The sequence below is a fragment of the Drosophila albomicans genome, chromosome 2R (genome assembly GCF_009650485.2).
Source record: "Drosophila albomicans strain 15112-1751.03 chromosome 2R, ASM965048v2, whole genome shotgun sequence".
Lineage (NCBI taxonomy): Eukaryota > Metazoa > Arthropoda > Insecta > Diptera > Drosophilidae > Drosophila > Drosophila albomicans.
In genome coordinates, this window is record NC_047631.2 from 31,446,146 (window position 1) to 31,472,667 (window position 26,522).

The window sequence follows — 26,522 nt, forward strand, 5'->3', positions numbered from 1 at the left end:
TAGCACTAGATGCAACAAAAATATACCAAATTATCTCAATAGTACCAAATATATGCAGAAGATTTGGTATTATTGAGGTAATTTGGTATATTTTTTTGGTATTTTTTAAAACCAGACAATTTTGATTTTATAAAAATTGGGTAGCGGGTATTTCACATTCGAGCACTCTCGATTGCAGCTTCCTTTCTTGTTTCCTTTGATTCGAGAATTTTGTATACCTAATCTAGTATTGGTATTTTTAGAGATTATGTTCTGTAATATCTCAGAATTTGAAGAAGTATCTTCTCGATTTTACAAAATAGTTTTTTTTAGTGTAATATATATAGACGGACACACTAACACACACACACACTCACTCAATTTGACCAGTCAGCAGATAAACTGCCACATTCTGTTTATTTTCTGTAGGCCCTTTCGCCAGTTTTCCTCCTTCACATTTTCGTTTGGTTTTCTTGTTTGGTTTTCCCAGCTGCTATTAGTCTGCCAAATCCCTTTCAATTCACACATCGTTCTATCACTGATTTCACTCAATCTCTCTCTCTCTCTCTCTCTCTGTCTGCTCTCTGCTTCTCTCTCAAATTGAAAAATAGTTTGTATCAGTTTTAGATTGTTTTAGCTAAATCAATTGATTGAGGTGTTTAGCTGAGCAAATGTTTACATTTGGCAGCTGGCATTTGACAAACTGCAGTTTAGTTTAGCACAAACAACAAGTAACAAATTGAAATACAGCTTCAATAACTAACTAAATACTCAATTTAATAACTAGTTTTATAATTACAAAAGTTGCAATATAAAAGAAGTCATACTGCAGCTCAACTTACCACAATTCAACTGAATTCCAACTGAATTTGCCAGTAAGGAAACCCTACAAATAAAAAGAGAAAAACAATTAAAAAATGGCATAAAATTTCGATACGTTTTACGTTGATTAAAGTCCAAGCTGAGACGACTATAAAACTCAATTAGTAAAAAGCCAATAAAAAGTCTTGCTTTAACTTATGAATGTCAAGTGTTTCACTTGCAATAGAGCTAAGCAAATTCAACAGAAACTTCCTAGAATAAAGTTATAAGGCAGAAAAAATGTAGCAAACTCAATTTGCATGCATTATGCGCAGACTTACGAGTACAAAAAAAAAGGCAGAAAAATAATTTAGCTTTTTTCTTGCGCGCTATTTAAACTAATTAAAGCGCAGCGAAAGAAGTTCTCGAGTTTGATGCCACTTCTTGGGCCGTTTTTCTTTGGCTTTTGCCTCGTTTCGTCAAACTGAAAGCAGCGCGTACTTTGCGCGCTTTTCTATGTTTTCCTGTGTGCTTACAACTTTAATTACATTGCCATCAATTACAGGCGCGCAGCAAGGACTTTCCTTGCCTTGCATTCCGAACACTCCATCGGCCATCGATGTCATAAATATGAGAGAGCAAAAGAGAGAGAGAAGGTCAGGGGGTCGAACACATTTCTGGCCTGTGACCTGGCAAGTGACAACTTACAATTTCCGCTCGAAAACTTCATGGGCAAAACTGCAACTGAGTTATGAGTATATTTATTTTATTTTAGCGACCGCTTCTACAAAGTTAATCCAAGCATTTTGAAGTCCATGGCAACGGTCCTTTTTACTTTGACCGTTGCAAGTATTTTATGATGTTTTTCCCCTGACAGAGCTCAAGGAACTTGAGTGTTGAGCACAAAAGTAGAACACTTGCAGTGCCAGAGAAATATTAAAATACAATAAAAGCTGCAAAGCAACTTTAATAATTGCTACAAAAGTTCTCTGCAAATGATGGCAAATAAATTTGATCTAAATTGAAAAGGAAATTACATTTAATAAGCAACACAATTACTGGCAACAGAACTTAGTTTGAACTTATCAAGTTGATTGCCAAATTATGCTTTATGTCATTGCGATTATTTCCATAAATGAATTGCCAGAAATCGCTGTGGGGGAAAAGGAAAAACTTGGCCAGACTTCAAATTGGTTACTTTAATTTGCGACTAATACTCAAGTCTCTCTACTTCTCCCTCTCTCTCTCTCCATCACTTTTTGTGTCTCTTTCGTTGTTTGTCTGTCTGGCTATTTGCTTTATTCTTTCAATTTGCTTTCTTTTAGTTAGTTTCGAAGTAAACATGGATGAGAGTATACACTAAACTATACTATACTATACTATATGTATGTGTGTGTGTGTGTACATGGGTGAGAAGCTGATGTTGAAGAACCTTGAAGAACTTCTTGTTGGGCAAAACTTGCGCAGTGCTCACTTATTTGGCGCCAAAGTTTTCGCCAATTGCAACAACAAAAATTTGTATTTGGCATGTCGAAAGAAAAAAGTTTAAATTTGATATCTTTAATTTGAACAATCTACCGTTAGTTGTCATAAATAAAAGTTTGCACTTTCGCACTGAGGTTTTAATCAAATAAATTAAGTTGCAACACTCAAATTGATTTAAGTGCAGGACAAAGAAATTCAATTTTCAAACCAAGCTCGTAACTTGCCATTTCTTTTTTTTTTTTTCTTGCACTACTTTCTACTTCTTTCTTTCTATTGCGTTGTCCACATGCAAAATAAATTCTATTTGCCGTAATTTCTCCATCTCTCTCTCTTTCTCTCTTTCGACTATCTATCTCTTTCATTCTTTCGGTGAGCTGTCGGGCATGTTTTTATGTTGCAAAATATTGAAATTGATTTTAGTTGCATATGCTGCAGTTAGTTTATCCTCATTCAGCTCTGCCGCAATTTATGAGCACATGTGCAAAACTCGGTAACTTATTGTCCTGGACCCTTTTTCTCTTTTTCTCTGTGTCTCCCCTTTACCACAAATATTCATAGTTTGTGCCCACGCGACTTACCCTCAGAGTTCTCCACAAAAGGCCGGACAAATGTATAAATTGTATTGCCATGGATCGCTTTTACCTCTACTACTGCAGCAGCAGCAGCAAAAGCGACAAATTAAAAGGTGGCTGCTGTGTAGCTTCCAGCTAGAATATAATATATAGGATATAGCACTAGTTACGACTTACGACAACGACAACTTGCCAGGTTTCTGCATTTGCTTTGCCTGCCATTTGCCAGCCTGCAAAATGGATTATGCAAGACTCGAGAGCGGGCAAAATAAAAATAAAGAAAAATAAAAATAAATAAAAAGAGAAATGTATTTATATGCAAGGGTTAGCTGCTTGTGCTCGTCGTAATGATGTTGGCATCTCGAGCTTATCTTGAAAATGCAACTTTATTGGCTATCAAAATAAAGCGAAAGGACTTCAAGATGTTATGGCTGATGAATGATATGAAACCGCAATGAGAGACAGACAACAACAAGTACAACTAGAATGCAGTTTTACGACCAATCCTTAAGTTTAAAAGCAACTTCAAGCTGCAGGCGAAACTTCAATGGAGCTTGTCATTTAATGAGATTTGGCATTCATATGTGTAATTTACATTTCCTGCTAACTTTATTAGCCATCAACAGGACAGCAAAGATTTGATTGGCAGATTGAGTAAAGAGAGGAATTTGTTTTGTTTTATTTATTCGATTGAGCAAAACAGTGAGGCATTAATCTTAAAATATACCAACTGATATACCGAAAAAATACTGATATATACATATTTGGTTTATCTATGCACTACTACATTCAAAATAGTAAAATATACCAAAGTCTATATTTTTTATCAACTTTAATATTTGGTATATTTATATACTACTACATTCCAAAAATAACAAAAATATTAGATTGTCAACCAATGCAATTAGCTATCAATATGACAGGAAAGATTTGATTGACAGATTGAGTAAAGAGAGGAATTTATTTTGTTTTATTTATTCGATTGAGGAAAACAGTGCGGTATTCATGTTGAAAGATACCGAATATATATACCAATAAATACTGAAATATACCAAAGTCTATATTTGGTTTATCTATGTAATACTACATTCAAAATACTAAAATATACCAAAGTCTATATTTGTTATCAACGTTAATATTTGGTATATTTATAGACCACTACATTTTAAATATACCAAATATATAAGATTGTCAACCAACGCAATTAGCTATCAATATGAGAGGAAAGACTGAGTAAATTGTGGAATTAGTTTATATTTTAAATGTATAAAGCCTCTCATTATTATTCAAAAGTCAACTTAACACTCAGCTCAGCACCTTCAAGCTGCTAGCGAGACGTTTCATTTAATAATATTTGAAATTCGTACGTGTAATTTACATTTCCTGATGGCAAGGATTTGTCTGACAGTGGAATTAGTTTGTATCTTAAATAATCTATTTTATCTGCCATAATTAAAGATTTCGAAAGTTAACTTAAGGCTCAGCTCAGCTCAAAGTTGTCAAAGCGTATTCGTTTCACACTTGGCTTAAGTTGCTTGTAAGGGCAACTAAATTATCAAGAGCTCTCTGCACGAGACTGGGGTACAAGGACTACGAGTTTATCATAAGATGGCTGGGGCATCATGTAAATCATGGCATTTATAACTCATAGCACTTGTCAGTAACAGTTACAGTTACAGCTACAGTTAGCAGGCAATGCTGGCAATCTCAAAAGCACTCGAAGAGAGCTGCAGACAGACGTTGCTAGTCTACTGCCTTCATCAGCAGTTACTGTTGCTTTACCTCTTAAGCACACACACACACACACATACAAACACACACTCACACACAAAGGGCTTAAATATGCAACGCTTTTTATATGCTACATAAAATGTTTCTTTCTTTCCATGTATTTTTTTTTTGTTCCTTTCGTGCTGTTGCCCCAATGATGATGGCGTTGCTGACGCACAGATTTAAGTGGCTTCATTAAATTACTCGAGCTACCCAAATACACGAGCGTTGTAAAGACTTTAAATGCGGGCATTAATGTAGACACCGACGTGGACTACAATGATGATGGCAACGGCAATGGCAATGGCAAAAGCGTTGGCGATGGCGATGGCGATGGCGTTGACCCAACAAAGCAACGTCAGCAGCAGCAACAAGAAACCCAAATGAAACAGTTGTCAGCAGACATTTTATCAGCAACGGCACAGCAAGTTAAGAAACAACAACAACAGCTTGAACTGGAGGCGGGACAACACTCGGGACAACACTCGCTGACCCGCAGCCTGGGTCACTGTCATCAACTGGCTGAACAACTTGCTCACGATTATAATAAAAGCGTCGTCTTCTGGCCCTGTCCTCACATGAAAGTAAGTACCCAAAAAAAAACATTCGCATTTTTCCCGATTTAATATTCCGATATTGAGTTTGACAAAGGTAACTAACTCACTTTGTATAGAACCCATTTCAAAAACAAACTTCAATTTATCTATCGACAATCTGCAGAACATAGGTTCGATAATAATTAAACAGCTGCGGGAGTAAAAGTTTGGACTCAAAGATTGGCGGGATTGCATACGATTTTATTTTATACTCTTTCTGAAGTTTGCACTTTAATAATAAGCATCTTTCTGATGTAGGAAACAAGTATTTACAGATTAAAAGCAAATGTTGTTTCTTCAAATATACAAAATTAATAATTCCCTATTTCTTTCTTAGGATACTTTCTATTGTTAATTTTAAGAGCTCTGATTAAATTAAATATGTTTGTCGAACATATGATATATTTGAAAACATTTAGACTTAATGAATTGATTCTTTCTTATTATCTACAGCATCTAATTTCCTAGCAATAATTTTCTTCGTAATTTACAAAGATTTTTAATTTTAATAAGCAGCATTCCTAAAAAATCAAAAACATTTTTAACAACATTTTTCAAAAATCTAATTCAAAACATTTACGCAATATTATAAATTAATCGTATCCCTAAAATTATTTCCTTTCCTTTTTTGCAAGTTAAAGTCGTCAGCTTTCGAAATAATTAATTGACACATAAAATAGTTGCAGCTGCAGCAATTTAATAACCCCAATTTTGAAGCCATTCTAAATTAGGGTTATAAAATTATTGATGCATTCATGCCGACAATGTTTGCTGTTTATTTGCACAATGTTTTTGGGGTGCGCTCTTTACCAACAGCCAAAAAGAAAAAAGAAAAATGAGCTCTCTTCAGCAATAATATCTTCCGCTTGAAGTAAAACGAATTGCCAAACTGTGTGTGTTAATTAACCAACGCTGGCAGCCAGCTAGATGAACTAAACTGTTGGAACCCGACCCCAGGGGCGAATCTGAGACCCACCACGTTGACCGCCAGGCATTTTGTAGCCAAAATTTCAAATTTTGCAATTTTCTAACAAGCTTCTTGCCAGCAAAGTTCATCAAGTTGATGCTAGACGAGAGAGACAGCAAAAGAGAAAGAGAGAGAGAGAGAGAGAGCTGGGAGAGAAATGAGACGAGAACTGTGGAGAATTAGGGTGCTGCAAATTCAGCACGGAAATGGCAAACAAACTGAGGGAGAAGCGTAGAAGAGTTGAGCAAGGAGTGAGGAGAGGCTTTTACCCCAAATATGTTACAACAAAATTGCTTTGCTCAAAATTTCGGTAACGGCATGAAATTACTTTTTGTGGCAACTGCAGAAGAATTTGCAGCAGTCACTGTTATTTTTTGTTGTTGTTGTTGCAATCTGCTATTTACACTTAACTTCAAGTGTCAAAGTGCACCTAAAATTTACGACTACTCATACATATAGAATTTCCATAAGAGACTTCAAATGCGTTCCCAAGTTTTGGCAACTGTCACAAAGTCAACTTGCAAAGAATTTTCTCATTCGTTTTTTTGTTTTTTTGTGTTTTTTGTTTGTTTGCATATTTTATGAGCAGAAAATTTTCGACAATTGACTGACAAATGTTAAAAAGTCTTGTAAAACTTGTTGAGAACGATGACATATTATTAATGAAAACTTGAAGCGAAAGTCGCATTTTGTGTTGACAAATTGTGACAGAAATGCTGACAGAATGCTCTGAGAGTAGAACGCCAAAAGTTATACATTGAGCCATTGCTTTTTAATGAGCAGAGCGAAATGTATGCAGCTTAGACAAAAGCCAAAAGCTGCAAGATAAATAGCAAAAGAGAGAGAGATAGAGAGTGAGAGAGAGCACAATGAAATAGCAGTGGTAGACAAAAGGCAAAAATGTAATGCATACAATTCAAATGCAAATCGCCCAACGAAATAGCAAAGCTGATCATAATGGGAATAAAGATAGGAGAATGCGACTGTGAAGGAAAATGAGAATGGTTATATAGACTCGGTAATGGACTGTGGCAACATGCTGCAATTGATGAAAGCAAAAGCAGCAAAGTGCAGTCAAGTCGTGCAACAATATTTCACAATGTTAAAGCATCATAATTTCTGATTTTTATGCATTCCAATGGCCGTTAGCTGTTGCCTGCCGGAGCATTTAAATCACTCAGCAGCCAGGACATGACAAGGCAAGAAAGAGAGAGGGAGGGCAGAGAGAAGGCAGCTTTTGAGACAGGAGCAAACACTGCCATGGCAATGGACTTGGTGTTCGTGCGAAAAACAGAAAAATACGAGGCACAAAAAAAATGGCAAAAAAAAAAAAACTGAAATTCCCATATTTCAAATACCTTCAGAGCCGAGGCACGTGCCGTTGCCGTTGCCGTTGCTGTTGCTGTTGCCATTGCCATTGCTGTTGCTGTTGCCTCCAGCCGATAGGTGACACGTTTGTTGTCTTTGTGTGTTTTCAGCTTTCCATTTCTTTGGGTGTGCTCTCGTTTTCTGTAGAGTTAACATAAAAGTGCTGCACAATCATAAACAAAAATGTTGCTTAGCCTGGCAGCTGTCTGCTTTTTATGCGCCGCTTTTGGCGCCACCAGCTGAGCTGAGCACTGAGCACTGAGCTTCGTTTTATGGTAATGTTGTAAGGCAACAAAGCCAAAGGCAGCGGAACGAAGAGAGGAGCGTAGGGGGCGTCGTTCAACAAAGGCGACTGCCAAAGAGCAAACAGTGAAAGTTATTAAACAAATGCAAATGCACACATCAAATGCAGCACAAAACTACTCACAGCACTCACTTGAGCGGACTTGTTATCGACTGCTAAAAAGCACGCGATAAATTGCAAATTTCAAGCTTTTTTGATGGCTTTTCGAGACTGCAGCAAAACCCTTAAAGAGAACTTACTAAACTTGAAACTTGTTGGTGGCCAATAATGATATAATGATGTATGTTCGCTTAGCGTTTACAGCCAATAAAGAAAGTGATGAAACTTGTAGTAAACTTAAGCGTGGAGCATGGACGGCAAATTAAGATTAACATTGAAGATTGACATTGAAGATTAACAATTTCTCTTAATTATCTCACTCAGCCGCAGCTTTATTATGCAGCACTTTTGCGTAGAATATTCTCTGTGTACCAAACAAAATAAAAGAAAGTAAGGAAGCTACAGACGAATCTGCTCCACTGTGATTTACCCGCTATCCACTTTCAATAAATGGAAATCATTGCGGTATACATATTTCTTAAAATGCATCAAACGAATATACCGAAAAATACTAAAATTATACTATATTATATTTTTAGTATATGTATAAAGTATTCAGAATATACCAAGAATATCAAATATACTAGATTGTTAACCAAAACAACTAGGTTTGGATAATTAAAAAATATAATAAATGATATAATTAGTATATCTACATACCATTACATTACACACGAATGTGCTCCATTGTGATTCACCCGCTATCCAAACTAATATTCCGATGAATACTAAAATTAAACTATATTATATATTTAGTATATGTATATATATCAAAGAGTACCAAATATACTAGATTGTCAACCGAAAGAACTAGGTTTCGATATTTTAAAAATATACTAAATGATATACTATTACATTCATACCACAGAGTACCAGATTGTCAACTAAAATAACTAAGTTCAGACATTCTAAGAATATATAATAAATGTTATATTTAGTATATCTACTATATATACTATTACATTCATAATTTACCAGAGTAACAAATATACCAGATGAAATTATTGCTTAACTTCTAAGATTTTTATACGATCGAACAAAACTTTCAGGAGTCATAAAGTTACTATAGTGTGCATATGAATATATCATCTAGCCAGTTGGCGCTGATTTTGGAGTTAAATAATGCTCCTTCAGAATGCTATATACATATCCTTCAAGCAAAAACTTGTTATACCCTTCTACCCCAATGGTAGCGGGTATAAAAAGGGAAACCTTAATAGACCGCAAAAAAAACTGCACAAGCAGCATAAAACTATGTAGCCCTAAGCCAAATGGACCACAATTTCAGCTCAGTCTCATAGTCAAGTATTTATCATTCTGCTTCATTTTTTCGAGCTTATTTTTTTTTTGCATATCCTGCATAAAAAATTAAGTCGCCGCTAAAATATTTACTTGCTGTTCACTTTATTGCGCTGTATAAATAGAGAAATATATTATTCGGAATTACAAAACAGCAATTTAATTTATGCATTGATGTTGCCCGAATTAATTAAATTGTTGTTTTTTTTCTGGTTTTGTTTTTATGCGCGGGGCGCAACAAACGGAATTGAATTAAGTTGCGCTGATTGTCAATGCGGAAAAAAATATTATTTTCCCGGAAATTGAATTAGAATAATTGGCAAAGTGCACTCGACAAATAGAGAGGCACTTTTCTGAAAAAGAGTGTTTCACAGGGCTTAAAGTTGCGTTTTTTAAATTGCCAGTGGAAGCACATAAAAGTAAACTGCAGTAAACTAAGCGCATGTAAGTATTTAAGTGCTAACAACACCCACGCACATACATACACGTGGACACACACACAGGGACACACATGGCCATTAAACCGCAACCAGGCGACGATCCGCACAGTTGTAAGCTTCAGGTTCAGCTAAGCTTCAATACGAGTTGCGTTTCATGCCGTGCACACAAAACACAAAACAATGTAGCAGATAAAAGTGTTTTTAATTGACAACGAAACAAACAGAGAACAGAGGCAGCAAAGTCCAGTTGATGCGCTGCAAAGTATGCAATGCATATGAAGTAAATGCCAAAACTGAGCTGCAGCTGCTGCGTTAAATAACATGCACATAAAAGCCGAGATGACCCTGGACTACAAAGTAACAAAACGTGCAATTAACTGTGATTTTTATACGCCTTGTGCAATATTTATGCGCTGCGAGTCCAATAACACCTACCGAGGGCCACAGCCACACAGCCGCACGGTCCACGGTCCACCGAGCATCGGCCATGCCCTAAATCAACGACAACATCGAGAACAGCGAACGAAACGAGCGTTTTGCAGTTTGTCGCTCAGTTGTTCCGCAGAGAATTGAAAATTTGCAAAATACTGCAATCGCCTTGGGATTGAAAGCAAAACAGAACGCATTGCGAATGCCGCGCACCACATTGAATGCTTTAAGCACCCAACGACAGCGACAGCAACAGCGAAAGCGCACTTTAAGCGTCATTGCGCATACGCCCTGTTCGACTGCAGTACCAAGTGAAATAAGTAACTGTAACGGGCGAAAAACCAATTTGCCAGCTTCCAATTTGCATTAAGCATTGTCTCTCAGCGCAACGTTTGCATAGTTTATCTAAATTACCAATTCAACTGAAGATCAAAATGACTCAAGCCAGTCTAGAGCAAATTCAAATTTGAATTAAAAGAATAGACAACAAAGTAGCAGTTTATTGTTAATAATTTGATGATAAGACAAAGAAATAAACCTTTTTCAAATCAGTATGCATTTCTAATAATAATTTATAAGTAGTTTATTGCTAATGATTTAAGATTTTAATAAGAAATCAACCTTTTTTAATCAGCATCCTTAACAATATTAATTCATAAGTATAACATAGTGTTTTCTCGATCCGCAACCTTCACATATTTCATCTAAGTTACCAATTCAACTGAAGATTAAAATAAGACAAGCGAATGTTATGCAAATTCAAATTTGAATTAAACAAATAAACAACAAAGTAGCAGTTTATTATTAATGATTTAATGATAAGGCAATAAAAATAAACGCCTTCGGTGTGCTTTCAAATACTAATAGACAATTGTAGTTTTCAGAATTTAGCAATCAAACTAGACAACAAAGTAGCAATAGTTGTTATCGATTTGATTTTTCTAACCAGTTTCCATTTTCAACATTAATCAACAAACGTAATATTCAGAATTTATTAAGAAAACTAGAAAATAAATTAGTTGTTAATGATTGGAGATTAGACAATGAAATAAACCTTTTTGGAATCAGCATGCATTTTCAACATTAATTGATTTGTGTAACATAGTTTTTAGAACTTCTTGAAATGTTTATCTCTTTTTTATCCTTCCAAACATTAATTGATAAGTGTAGTTTACAGAACAGATTAAAAAATGTATCTCTTGTTTATCCTTTTCAAGTGAAGTTCCCCGAACTTATTAACACTTTTATCTCTCTGCTCTAACCCAATATGCAGCAGAGCAAATACTCCACCATGCTGCATTCCACAATACACACACAACACACACACAGTTTGCTCACACCCACGCACGATAAATGCAAACAAAACAGGAAACCCGCATCAAACACATTTCGGTCTTAGTTTTCCATAATGGTCATTGAATTTGAAGTGCCAGAGCGGAGCGAGTGAGGAAAGTTCTCTCTCCCTTACATTTTTTGCGCTATGCTTTGCTTTGTTTTTACCCCACACATATCCATTTCATGCAATTTACAACATTTTGTAACTTTGCTGCATTTTGTTAAACTTTTGTGGCTTTCGCTGCCCTTCAGGCAAAGGGTTTGCTGTGTTTGTAATAAAGTTATGATACTTTTGCAGCATCAGTTCAACGAAGGGTATCTGAAGTGCAACTCTCTGTGTGCTCAATTTTCTGTGGCCAGTCAACGATTGTTTTGGTCGCTTTGCTGCCGCTTGAATGGCTTAATACGGCAAATTGAGTTTGACCCCATTTTTGAATTGTGTGAGAGAGAGACAGAGAGTTCAAAACGTAAATAAATAATGCGTGCTGTCTGCGTGCGGGTATTAACTAAATATTGCTAAGCGTTTAATTCCAGCGAGAACATGCAAAAACACATTTAATGAAGATTAATGCCGATGCGTCAACAAATGCAAAAAGAAAAGCCCCTGGGACACATCTTTGCCAAGGCAAAAGCAATCGCTGCATGTAATTTGATCGACTTTGCCATTTATCTATCAATTTGCAATGCTCCATCTCCACCTCTATCTTCAGATTCAGCTTTAGATTCAGCTCGCAAGGCAAATCACATGAGAATCGAAACAGAGAAACTGCAGCAATGCGTTTTGTGTGGCCTTCGCTTCGCTTCATCACTCAGTCAGTGAGTTAGTCAGACTGTCAGTCAGCTAGTCAAGCAGTTAACAATTGCCAGCTCAGACATGGAGCCCGAACATTTTGCTTTCACTCAATCAAGTTTGACAAGTGACAATCACATCGGAAGCTCGGCCGATAACGATGATGACTTCCGAGTTGAAGCAACAACTGCCAATAAATACCAAACAAACTAAACCGAGAGAGCTTATGGCCATCAATAGTTCGATGACAATGTTTAGACATATACTACTACTATTACCATAATCCATATAAATATTGTTTGCAATGTTTGCACATCTTTCATGGTCATCAATTTTAGTGATGAAAGTAGAACATGAACTGATTTCAAATTAAAGTCAAGTGGAAGAACGTTTAAAACTAATTAAAGTGTTTGGCACCATTTGCAGACACCATTTATAATGCTGCTGCTGCTGCTGCTTCTGTTGCGTAGTGTAAAAAGCCATTAAAATCATAAACAATAGTTAAAATTCTGAGTTATCTGCAATGCGAATTGAGAGCAGTTGACGGTCTCCTCCACTGTTGATTTACTGCTTGTTGTTGTTGCTGCCTTGTTGTTGCTTAGCCTCGCTTGCTCGCATGATTGATTGCTGTTTACGCGCCTGACCAAGCCATGACAATCTCTCTCTCTCTCTCTCTCCCCCACTTTTCTCCTCCACCCCACCCACAAAGCTATTTCATCCCATTTCTCTGCATTTCCCCTCCGATGCGTCTCTCACAAGTTGATTACAGTGTGACCCCTGCGTTGGCATTACGTAATTCGATTTCGCGTCGCCTCGCATGCATTCAGAACCCCGTTGCAGTAATTATTTTTACACAATGTCAGGTGGCAGCGTGGACCAAGCTGCAGGCTAGATTTATTGCAGCTCACAGAGAAACAACAACAAAACGAGTGTCGCATAGCATTTTAATGAAAATTGCGAAGTACTCACTAATAGGCTATGTGAAAAGAGAACAGAACAGAACAGAGCAGAACAGTTCATCTATTTGAAAGCAACTAAATGTAATCAAGTTAATCTGTAACTTAATATACTACACTGTTGGGTGTACAAACTTTTGGCACTATTCTCAAAGATAGTCGCACAATGTTCGCTCTTCATTGGCTGCACTTTAAAACAATATTCTTAAACCGCTTTCACTTTCCAGAAGCATTCGTGCAGCAGCAGCGACAGTTGGCGGATGGTCATTATGACGCATCCAGACACAAACACAATTAAGTGCACTCGTGTGTCCAATGTCCCTTTGTGTGGATGGATAGGATGTGGTGTGGTGTGTGCATGCTGGCAATAAGAAAGACTTGCTGTGCAACTGCTGCCAGAATGTCATGCCACACCATTCTATCATTATCTCGCTCTCCTTTTGCTTTGTCGCTTCATTGCAGTCAGTTGCCATGTAAGCTGAAACTGACGCTGACGCTGGAAGAAGACGAAAACACACAGCAAGCATACACTTTACGTATACGTAATATTTTGCAGTAAATGGCAAAGCAAATGGAGCTTTGTTTGCCAGCATCAGCTCAATGCTGGCAATTGGTTTGTTTATTGTGGCGCTGCGATAAGCTCTTGGGTCATTGCACCACAACAACACAACAACACAAGAAACAGCAACAACAACAACAGCAGCAGACCACACGAGCAGACATGTCCCACATGTGGTAAATGCGCACAGCGGGCATTTGCGGTAACAGATTTGACATGCCACTAAGTGGGCTAAGTTCTGAATATTTATTTAATATATAAATACCCACGAGACATTGATTCTTATTAAAAAAGAGTAAATCTTTGTGGAAAATTCCCGCTTAAAATTGCATCAAAAGCCAGCAACATTTATTTGCAATTCCATTGAGTCGCAAGCAATGTTGAACATAGTTATTAATGTATTCTAGAAATTGCATTTCATTAATGAAAGTCAAATATTATGTGTCCAATTCATCACAGTTCTAATGAGTTTTGCTGTCGTAGGTGTCGTTGTGTAAAGTGTTTTTGCACTGTCACAGAAAATTTCCATGAATTAATAATTTTGAGCTTGTTTTCGGAGCTGGGCGTGTGCTTAAATATTAACAACCGACTGTTTGCATATCAAATTTAATGGATTTTTAATGTTATAGCAATTTAAGAGTCATTCGTTGTGCATAGCAAATGTATTAATTGTTATATATAGTGTGTGGCGAGCAAGTTGAACAGCTGCAACAGCTGCAGCAACTGCACAGCACAGCATTGCGTATACGCAATGTGAAAACACATGAAAGTTAATTTTGATGGAATTTAATTGGTTTCAGTGTTTGTTCGGCATGCCAGGCAAACCGACTCCGACGTTGGCTTTGCTGGCTTGTTTCGTTCTCGGTTTTTGGTTTCGTCGTTGCTCTTTGCCCGAGGGCTAATCAAATATGCCAATCACATGAGCCGAGTCGAATGAAAATGAAATTGTTCTTAATTTGCGTGATACGCATCGAAAATCAATTCAACACACACACACACACGCACACAGGTGAATGCAGAGAGAGGATGTGAATGTGATATGGTGGCATGCATATTTAATGTAGCACCCGGATGACAAACCATGATGCATGCGAGTGGCTGCCAGAGTCAAAGTGTTTGCCACTTGGCTTAAGAGTGTGCATAAGCCATGCCGGGATAACGCCTCTCTCTCTTCTCTCTCTCTCACTCTCTGTGGCAAGCAATTAAATGTTTTGTGAAAAGTCACACAAACAGCTTCAATTTCATTAAATTTTAAAGTGAAATGAATGCCAACGCGGAGCAGACGAAAAAGGATATCCTTTGGCTTGGCATCAGATTCCTAATATCAAACAATTACCCCAAGCAAGCAAGCAAAGCAGAAAGCAAGCGAGTGAGCTACTTACATAACTTTGCCTTGACAATTTTCAGCTGCTTCGCGTCTGTCTTTTGATATCGTAAGCCAATGCCAGGCGGCGGCAGCCACAACAGACTTTGCCTTGGCTTTCACTCAGCTCAGCTCAGCCTGTTGACAGTTGCGTGTGGTCGTCGTGGCCAAATGTCAAGCTGTCTTAAATGGCAATTAGCTGGAGAATGACAAGTGCAAGACTTATTCAACATTTTTCAAGACTGTTCACTAATTGCACTCCTCTTCGAGTGAGTGTTCATGCACTCAATGACGAGACAATTTGCATAACAAAATCATCATCATAAATTCAATGAGGCTGCTTATTATGTGAAGAACCCTTTTTTGTAGTCCCTCTAAAATAATAAAAATAAAAAAAAAGGTACACAAATGCCTGGTCACTTATGTGCCACTCAATTATTTATAAAGCGAGAGGCGAGCATAAATGAAACGAAGGTATCATTAGGGAGCAACAATTGTGTGCTCCATAATTGGGCATAACAAAAAATTTGCAAACAAAAAATGTTGTTGTTGGCCCTTTGGCCTAAATTGACAAAGTAAAAATCTCTGACGCTTGTTAACAAGCAGTCAAATATAGTAAAGAAAGAAGCAACAAATATTTGTTAAATCAAGCTATACATGTAATATGTTTTTTTGGGATGGCAAAACACAAAGCAAACAAATCAAAACATTTACGAAAGAAAGAGAGAGCACACATAATATCAGTTTACCTAAGTCAAACTATAGATTACCAGAGAAAATCAAATAAATTTCAACGAAAGTCGAAGCTGCACAGATGCAGATGATGAAAATGAATTGTGAGAGGAAAAGGAAGCAGCCGAAAGAATAGTGAATTGGCATTAAAAACCAATTTGGCAGGGCATTGAAAGACATCAAACAAACATTTCGTAATGCAAAACAACATGGCAAAAGCGGAAAAGCGGAAGCGGAAGCACACACACAAATTTGCCATGTGCTTAAACGAAAGTGAAAACAATTTTGGACTCAGCAGCACGTGCTGTCATAGAGAGAGAGTACTATATGTGTGTGTGTCTGATTTGCATCTGTGAATCAATCGATTTGTTGTTTTGTGTAACTTTATGGCACCTCAATGCTTGTTGCCACACACTTTGCCACACAATAAAAAGCACTTATTTCCCATAGTATTCTGCATTTTGTGCTTCATCAAATCGAAAAGAAACGAGCTCAAAGCAAAAAGTGTTGACCAAAATGGAGAAGAACTTGCTCACATTTAATGTGAAGCATGTTTTTGCCATTTATTTTCAGTTAAATGACAGCAAATTAAGTGGCCGGGACAACTTTTGCCTTTTATTGTATATTGATAATAATGACTGCATATAAAAAAGTGGGCGCACATTAATTTTTATCTGAAAACGACAGCTGCTGCTGTTGCTTATTGAAGATGACAACATTGACAGCAACAGCAACGGCGGTAAATATTATGCAAAAAGTGTAAATACAAACTTTTTAAACATTTTACAACTTCAACGCATATTTAAAGCTTTAGCTGATTTCTGATCTTCCTTTTCATTATTTCTTTAAGCAAATCAATCAAGTTTTTGAGCTTCTTTTATAATCATTTAAATTAACATCCTTTAAGACATTTTATATTTTCAACGCATAGTTAAAGCATTAGTTGATTGAAAGATGAAATTCAAGTTGTCTTTTAGTTACATTTATAATTATTTCAATCAATACCCAAAGCCTTTAAGTTATGCCTGCCACAAAGCATAAAAATACTCTTAGCAAATAAAAGCAAAATAAATTTGTGGACAACAACTTAAATTTCCTATAAATATGCGCCGGGTGTTTAAACTAAATTATTAACATGTGAATAAATATGCAAAAGCTGCCGTAAGAATAAGGCAAAAGAATGTAACAGAAAAAAAAAGAATGAGAGAGGAGCTCCTCCTCTCCTAAAGGATGATAGGGAGGCAAATAAGTGACGCTGCTTGGGGGTCAACTTGAGAATAAGAATACGCCATGGGCAACGAGGGACGAACGTTGCTTCCCTGGCGGAATCCTAGGGAGCATACAAATGTCAAATATTTGCTGAGCTGTGATTAATGTTGATTCTACGGCACGCTTCTTGGCCCTTCTTTGCATGGGATTTTGGCTGCTTAGCAAACGATTCACCTGTGCCAAAGCACAAAAAAAAAAAAAAAAAGAAAGCCAGCAGGAAACGAAGCGATGGCAACGGAAACTCATTTCCCGCAGCACAACAAAAAAAAAAAAGAGAAAAGAATACAATACAAATTCGAGTCGATTTCATTCTCATTTGGCTTAGCATTTTCTATGTGGCAATTAATTAAATTGATTGAATGTTTAACAAAGTGTACAACAATAAAACAAAGTGGCAGCGCAAATGCGATTGCCAAGTCCAAGGCGAAAGCGAAGGCGAAAACGAAGGCGAAAGCGAGTGTGCGACAATAAAACTAAAAGACAATTCCACCCAAAAATGCCTCAAGTGCAGCTGGGAGTAAATGCTGCAATTGCGATGGCTGGTCACGTTGTGTCAATAGACATCGAAAATGCACTCTGATGCCAAGTGTGTGTTGCACTTCGTAATGCGTTTCCATTTATTTCTCGCATCGATGCGAGTAAGTTACGTAAATACTCCAAAAATTAATTACAGCATTTCTTGCCAACAAAAAAATGTGTTAAGCAATCGCCTGACACATTCGTTAAACTCTCTTTAAAAGTTATGAATAGGTTTAATGCACTGTAAGTGCTGCCGTCTTCTCACTCGCAAATCAATAGCATTAATTTTGATGTCCCTCTTATTAAGTATACGCACTGTTGCACAACAACGCAAAAGTAATCGCCATTGTGCCTTTTTATTTATGTGTCATAATTTACACAAAAATATGAAAAGAAACGAAAAGAACGGCCAAGTATACAAAAATGGCAAATCATTGCCTAATCACATCAGTCTCAGCACACTCCCCGCAATTCCCCCCCTCACAAGAACTGGGCAAGCTGATTGCTTCCGTTGTTCCTGTTGCCGAGTTTAAAATTCAATTTTGTAGAAAATTGTATGTGCTGCCGTTGAGAGAGCTGCCTAAACGTATTTCAAACGTTTTTCAATTTATTTCGTCTGCCAAAATAATGAAGCGACCAAGCGGGAGGAGGAGAAAAGAGAAGAGAAGACGGCAGCGAAGCATTCAGTCAGCCGCTCAGTCAGTCATCCAGGCAGCTAGACAACAACCAAGAACTTGGGCTCGCTGTCCAGGGCGCAAACTCAAATCAGACCAACAAATGACTCCAAACAAAAATGTGAGAAACAGTCCGAACGAAAAAAAAAAAAGGTCAAAAAGGTACCAAATAACTTAAAGCTACGTGCTGGCCCCTTGGCTTGCCATTCACCAACACTCAAACCCAAACGCAACACCCAAAAAGTTGGCCCCTCATCAATGCCAATACAATATCGAATATTTTTTCACTCTCAACGCCAGCAACAACAACAACAACAACAACGGGCAGAGACCTTTTTATGCCTGAGCACGATAATATTTTGAGTGTAGGGCGGGGCGGGGAGAGCAGCTTGATTATTGATTGAACTTTGTTGTGTGTTGTTCGTTGCGTATACGCCCCGAGTTGCACATAGCGCAGAACGTAGAACCCAACCACATAACATAATTCACATCGGAGTCTAATGCTTTGATTAAACCTGATTGAATTGTCTAGAGTAGTAATGTGGTCGATTTGACCGTCTGACAAGGCTCGTAAATAACTCAGGGCCAACATAATTTTCGGTTCTATATTAAACTCAAATTCGTTCATTGTGTTTTTGAGGTCAAAGTTTAGTCAATACGTAAATTACCATTAAGCGCAAGCTAAAAATAAATGAAATCTCTTCCTTCTAATCATAATTTATTTTTATTATAGACACAATTCGTTGTCTCTTTCGCTTCCTGCGCTTAAGCATTTAATTTGTTTAAGTTTAACAAACAGCGAAACTACCATTATTTAGCTTTACATTTCCACGCTTCTAATCAGACAAAAGGTACAACGAAAACGCAAACGAAAACGAAAATGCCAACAAATGTTGGACGAAGCAACAATAAAAAGAAAGAAAGCTACAGCCGAGTGTGCTCGACTGTAAGATACCCGCTACGTATATTAAATAGAAGAAAAATAACAGTATTAATTTTCAAAGATTCCAAATAAATACAACAAAAAATAATGAAAATATATCAAACACCATATTTGGTATTTTGAAATAGTATTACATTCAAAATATACCGTATATAAAAATATACCAAAAGCTTTATTTGGTAGTATATCAATATATACCATATGTATACAAAATATACCAGATTTCCAAAGCAATTAAGACCAGTAGGCGTTCAAAATGATCGATTGTCAATTAGATTCTTGCTTCAAATAATCGATTTGAAACGAACTTGATCTGCGTGCAAACATAACAAGTGATGTCGAAAAAAAATTATATCTCTATCTCTTATAGTGTCTGAGATCTAGGTAGATCATACGGACGGACGGACAGACAGACAGACATGGCTCTATCGTCTTGGCTGTCGACACTCGTCAAGAACATATATATTATATTTAGCCAAGACGATATAGCCATGTCTGTCTGTCTGTTTGTCTGTCTGTCCGTCCGTATATACTATAGCTACATACATTTCATCGAGGCACAAAGTTAAAATACCCCCTTGCCTTATGGGTAACGGGTATAAAAAGAGCAGCAGAAGAAAAAAAAATTAAAATGGCTTACACTGACAGCTAGCTAGCTAGCTAGTGGGGTTTATATTCTATGTTCGTTTCCTTTTCTTTCGCTTTTTAACATTTGCCATATCTTATTTTACAGATCTCGAGCAATTTTCTGCCATCATTCGAGGCAATTTCCCTGGCCGTGCGCAGTATTGCCAGCAAGTTGAATTGGACGCAGGTTGACATCTATGTTGGCGGTAAGTTTTCTTTCTTTTCACCTTCCTCCCACCTACTACGACTACAACTCTGTCGATTTAATAGCTGATAATTCGCAATGCTGCGAAAATGAAACTGTCTGCATTAATTTGCATTAAATTGCTTTTCTTTGCCCAGCCCAACAACTGGCAGACATTAATGACAGACATAATGAACCACTGTGAAATTGAAATTGAAAATACGAAATGACGTTTGTTTAAAACTTGAACAATTTAACGCAATCAATAAGACTATTTAAGCGCAAATAATGTATTGACAATCCGATTGCAAGCTGCTTAAATAACTTATTATCCAGACAAAGCTGCATAATGTTAAATGCGATCTCAAGGGGTCGGAAGCGCCCACCTAATGCCAAATTATGAGCCGGTTATTAAGATGCCAAGCTACGCGCTCTATCTCTCTCTCTCTCTCGCTCTCTCTCTCTCTCTCTCGCTCCGTTGGGATAAAGCTGCCGGCAAACAAGCAGTCGTAGCAGTCGTAGTCAAGTCAGCGTGTACACGTGTGCGTATACGCAATGCAATTAGTGGTGACATTATTATGATTAACGTTGAGCCCCAGTCGACCGTGTACAACTGTGTGTGTGCCTGTGTGTGTTTGTGGGCGTATCTACAAACTGTGCGTATTTGCGCAATTGTTGACAGCAGAACAAACAGCACACACGGCCATTAGATTGTTGCGCTGCTGCATTTGAGATTTAATTAGGTGGCAAGAGCTAATCTCATGACCAACAGGACCAAAGGCTAGCCTGACATCGTCTCGCATCGCATCGCATCGCCTCGCATAGTTAATGCGTTTAAAGCAGCTGCCTGCTGCCATCGGCTGCGTGCAATCAATTAAAGATTAAACAGCAAAGATAAACATCTGACAGGCAAACAAAATGAAGTGATATCGAAAAGAGAGACACAGTCATTGCCAGCCTTATTAATTAATTAGACAGCAGTTCGAGCGAGCGACACAGCTCATAAAATTAAATGTTTATTGGCATACAAACAGGCGTTAAAGCGTCGTCCAAACTCAAACAGACGCAGACTAACACTGAGTTCGAACTGTCCTCTGTTTACACACTCGATATGAATACACATATGTATGAATGTGTATGTGAGTGCAGTAAACTAGTTGCTTAAGCTGTCGTATAAACTTAAGTATTTGCTATTTCTGGTCGTTTGGCAAGTTTGTTGACCCTCCCGGCAAAGCAAAAATTGTAAATTATGTGACATCAGTTGAGAAATTGTATAAAAACAAAGTTATAAAATAACAACAACGACAATAGCAGCAGCTGAATATCTAACACGAAATGGCACAAGCAAAGCCAGGACAAAATGTGTGCTAAAGAAAGCGAAGAATGCCAGGGAAAAATGTAAATTTGCTAGCCAAACAGGCGAGCGATAACAAAACCCAATTCCAGACGTCATAACTATATGGACAACAAATGCTGCCAGCCAGGACAACAGCAGCTGCGAGTCTCAAGTGGAGCAGGAGTAGGAGAAATGGGACAGAGAGAGCGAGCAAACTCTCTCGCATTGCCAGCTAATAAAATCAGTCAGCCAAGCAGTTAAAGCAGCTTCTACTACATGCTCACACTCTGCCACAACAAAAAAAAAACCAAGAACCGCAGAACGCATAATAAAACAGGGCAAAAAACAAACGTGATGTTGGCAAAAAGGGGCAAAGTGGCAAGCAAAGTGATTGCCACACCCAAAATCGAATTGCAAAATTCAAAATCTTGAGCTTTAATAGTCTTAAAGATAGCTCGAGTTGAGTTCAATTTCACTGCTTAAGGGCAAATCGAAGATTGCTCCAGATAGGCAACCAATCAAAAGTTTAGAGGCTGCATCACAATAAAAATAAGCTAATAGAATTTCTGTGCATAAAATGCGTTTTATCTTGAGCACAAGAAACAAATAAAATTCTTAAACTTCTTTATTAATTTCCGCATTTTTTCTTGTTCTCCACTTGAAGATATCTTAATAGAGACAAACCACTTCCGAACAATATCCTGCCATCTAAATGAAATTGATGAATCACTTATTTAAGATATTATCGCTGCCATTGTGGGAATTGAATCAAAATATAAATGAAATACCATTTCACTCGCTCTTAAAGTCTTTTAGATAGATAAGCCTAATCAAATATACTCGCATAGCCTTTGAGTTATCTCTCAACAGTTGATTTATCACACACATTTATATGATATGCTTTTTGCCTTAGTTTAATTTGTCTGGTTTCAGGAAATAGAGAGCAACAAAAAAAAACTAATTGCTGACCAGGCAAACGGCCTATAACAAATACCTATGCTTTGTTTTATTTTCTTTATTTTCCTGCTTCATTTTTTTGTGTATACCACATCATAAATTTCTTAAACCAGCCTCTCAACTTTCGGTACGTGAGCCAGTTGGGAAGTCCCGAATGGTCAGCGGGCTTTGGACACACAGACACCAACTGTGCCGTAAAAGTCAGGAGGAAAGAGAAGTTTGTACCCTGATGGCCGCTTAGTTGGGTAAACGGAGGCCACACTCACTTTCTCTGATTTATGCACACACACACACACATATATGATGGTAAAAGAAGTGCAGAGAGAAATAAATGTAAGAGTAATTCCTTTTGGGATGTGCGTGCGCATTTTGGTCAAACATTTTTATGAATAATGGGGCAACATCTCTGTCCATAAATAGCCAATAAACACGGCTGTTGACCAGACATCGAGCTTCACATATTTCCAGAGACTTATGCTCATACTAAAAATAAAGAGCTCTCTCTTTCTGTCTCTCATTCTCAGCTCATAGATTTCTCCGAGGCACTGACATTAATCTCGAGTGTTTAACAATTAACGTTATGTGCCAGGCTCAGACTTTGCCAAACAGCTCCTTCATTTGACTTAGCAATATCATTATGCCATGTACACACGCAGCAGAGGCATATTAACTTGTGCGTAGCAAACATTTATGAAATCGGCTACAGAGTATCTAAGAAGCGAGCAGACTTTCTCGCTCTCCTCGTTGTGAGCTGCTTTTTATGACAACATAATTAGCTTGAGCTCTCGCCTGGCATAGTCAATTGGTTGTCATGTCCGAGGCGCATTTTATTTATGATTTGTTTTACGCTAAGTGACAGCTAATGGACTTGAGACCATAAAAGGTGCCTAAGTGTCTTACGGAGCCTTTGGGTAGCCATATGCCAAAATTGATTGCATCAGCTCTGTGCTTTGAATATCACTTTCGACTTGTATCGCATTCAAATACAAAAAGAAATCTACGAGCATCTCTATCTAGTAGCTTGGGGACTCACTGTGATTGCGATTGCGATACAAAGTAGTTGAGAACAACAATAGCAACAACTGTTGACAAAGAGTCAATCAATTTAAACTACTTTCGCAAAAGCAAAAGCAAAAGTTTCGCACAGCGATTTTTTTTATCACTTGTATTATGCAAATTGCAAGAATATGGCGACAGATGCAATTTGAAACTTTAATTGCATTCCAATAGACAACAAAAAGTTTGTCTAGTGAACAGCGTCGCATAACGAAAACAAGCACTGATACATATTTGCTCGGTGTGTGTGTGTGTTTAAGTGTGTGCTGGAAGGTCTGGCGCACGCATTCAAATGTATAATTAACTTAATATTCACTTGCATAATTAACAAACTGTTACTTGGCTGCGTGTCGCCCATTGATAAGAGCAGAGTGCCATCAAGTGAGGTCTATGTGCAGTTTTACCCTAGAATTTAATAGCAGAAGGCGTGTTGCACACTTGCGTATACTTGATATTTTCAACGAGTTGACTTACGTATACATAATAAACCACACAAGTTGTCTTTACTGCTAGATATTCCCAAAGTAGTATCATTTATATGAATAGTTATCTAAATTCGATCTTTTCCTAGCTCTTTCAATATCAAGTATACACATCATTAATCAAAAATAGTAACTATTTGCTCTGAAATATATAAAGTCGATGTTTACTAGTTCTTTAACATCAAGTATACGCATTATACAGCATAAATGTTAAGTTACCTTTAATATTAAGTATACGCCGCATAAACAGGGCATCTCTTTACTACGTTTTGTCTCTTCTCTCACTTTAATACGTTGAAATGTTGACTTTTCAACAATTTATTCCCCCAATTTCAAGCTTAGCCTGCAAATGTTACGTTTATTTTTTTTCAAAAATTAAGTATACGCTGCGTGTGCAGAGTATGTTTTCATTCCTCACTTTACAGGCAGAATTCTTAGTGTTTTTTTTATATAATATTATGGCGCATATCTTTCAGCACAGTTGCCAGCTGGAACGTTAAGTGAATTATAACTTTATTTTAATGTCTCCCTGTCCCAGCTTTCACTATATAGTATACCATACATCTCTTTTTGTGTGTGAGTGCATAAATATTTAAGTTGAGAAATTTAACTTTTGCTCATGGCAGTATTAATGCGAGTTGCTTTTGGCTTTTGGGGTCCCATTTTCGGTTACAGTTTTAAAGCATTTTTAATGACAGCTTAATGGAACATGTGTTCAAGCACTGACACCACACGTTGGACCCCAGAGAGAACTTGCTTATACATATAGTTTCAGTTAGCATTTATGAGCAGGGGTTTAAGCACGCGATTAGGGTACGCTAAGCTACTTTGATATGGGTTGATTTAGTGCAAACTATATCAACTGGAAGTACTTATAATCTACTTAGCAAACTTAAAAGTAGTTTGAGATTTACTAAGCTCAACAAAAACTAAAAGAGGTTGATTTATTACAAAAGTTAAAGCAGCAAATATCATGCGTAATTGTTGTGTGCAATTATTAAACAAAAAAAGATAAGATAGGCATAAAACCGAGTGCACTTGGCATTGTGGTTGTGCTTTTGCCTCGACTCGACTCGACTCATTGCATTGCTTTTTCTGTGCGCTTGTCAAGGCCAATGGGAAGGCGCATTCTGTGGCCATCTCTGTGCACGGTAGGTAAAAAGCGCATACTTAACGCCAGCTGTCTGCACTTTGCATATGCTTATGCTCACACACACACACACACACACATACACACACGACTATTTGCATTTGTGCTTTTTCATTTTATGCATTTAAATATTCATGTGGTGCTCAAAATTTAAATTGCCGCACGTTGTGTAAGTTAGTTAGTGTGCATAACACTATGGGTGTGCTTATTTATATGTGCATAGGTGTGTGTGTGGGTGTATGTTTGTGTGGGTGTGGCAACAAAATGCACAAACATTGCAGCCAGTTTGGTCAACCGAGCTATGTTATTTACAATCAACACACACACAGAAAAATATAGAAAAATTCAAATGCTAAAAGCAACCTCAAAAAATAACAAAAAAATGTTCGCTTGGAAAACTGAAAAATCGAAATAATGCGAGCCGGAAAAACGGTCACAGTGGAAACCTCATCGTGCACATAAAATTTCAAGCGTAAATGAAATAAATTCCATGTGCTGCACGTTTCCTTGCATAGCATTTGATTTAGTTTATTTTAGTACATTTTTTTGGGTTTTTCTTTTGTTGCACATTTGAAATAAATGGCCAGGTTTGGTAAATAAATTGATATGGCCACATTGCACGGCATAAAAACAGTAGGCAGACCCACATGGGGGCGTGGCAGTTGACGGCGACACTCGTTACATGCCGCAGAACTCGAATGCAATCAGCACATGTCACACGTGGCGTATGCGTGTTGTGTTATTTGCATAGAAATGCATTAGGATTATGTCAGTGCTGTGTGCTATGTGTGAGTGTGTTTGTATAAGAAAAAATTCAACGGAAATGCGTTCGCATGGCATCAGAAAAAGCAGAGCAAAAACCTTATTGAATTGCTATGCAAATTTTTCAAATTTAAAAAAACCCGGCAAGGAAATTGTTTCGAAAACAAGGTTCGGCTTACAGCGCGATCGCATTTGTTTGGTGTAAAGAAAATCTTTTGTTTTTTAACGTTGCCTTGATTTTCAGTCGCTAACAGGCTGTGAGAAACGTTTGACTTATGGTCTAAGAAAGTTAGCTTGACAGCTGATGAAGATTGAACAGCAAAAATATATCTTAACTAAAAAAAAAAAAAAAAAAACTTAAAACTTAACTACACTTATAGAAAAACATGTACAGCCAAGTTTAACTTTAGCATTTTATCTATGTAGACTAGCATTTAGTTGGGGCATTTTCGCTCCTATCTGATAATAGAATTTAATTACTAAAATCAATTTAAAAGACAATAACAATCTAGTCAATAATTAGTCAGTTTAATGGACAATAATATTTCATATTCTTAAATACTTAAGCCAATATTAATGCCAATAATAATCCAGTCAAATCCTGCCCATTTATAAATTATTTATTGTAGTTTAATTACTAAAGTCAGTTTAAAGGATAATAATAATCTTGGAAAATTTCTCATTCACATTTTACTATCTTAAATGCTTGATTAACTTAT

The 26,522-nt window shown here is 37.2% G+C and overlaps 1 protein-coding gene across 1 annotated transcript in view; it reads left to right on the forward strand.

The window, feature by feature from the left end:
• LOC117574267 (uncharacterized) overlaps positions 1-26,522 on the forward strand; it is a 44,302-nt gene that overhangs the window by 1,384 nt on the left and 16,396 nt on the right. Inside the window, exons 2-3 of the mRNA XM_034258007.2 lie at positions 4,788-5,191; positions 19,983-20,082. Of these exons, the coding sequence (XP_034113898.1) occupies positions 4,788-5,191; positions 19,983-20,082 (504 nt within the window). The remainder of the gene's footprint in view (positions 1-4,787; positions 5,192-19,982; positions 20,083-26,522) is intronic.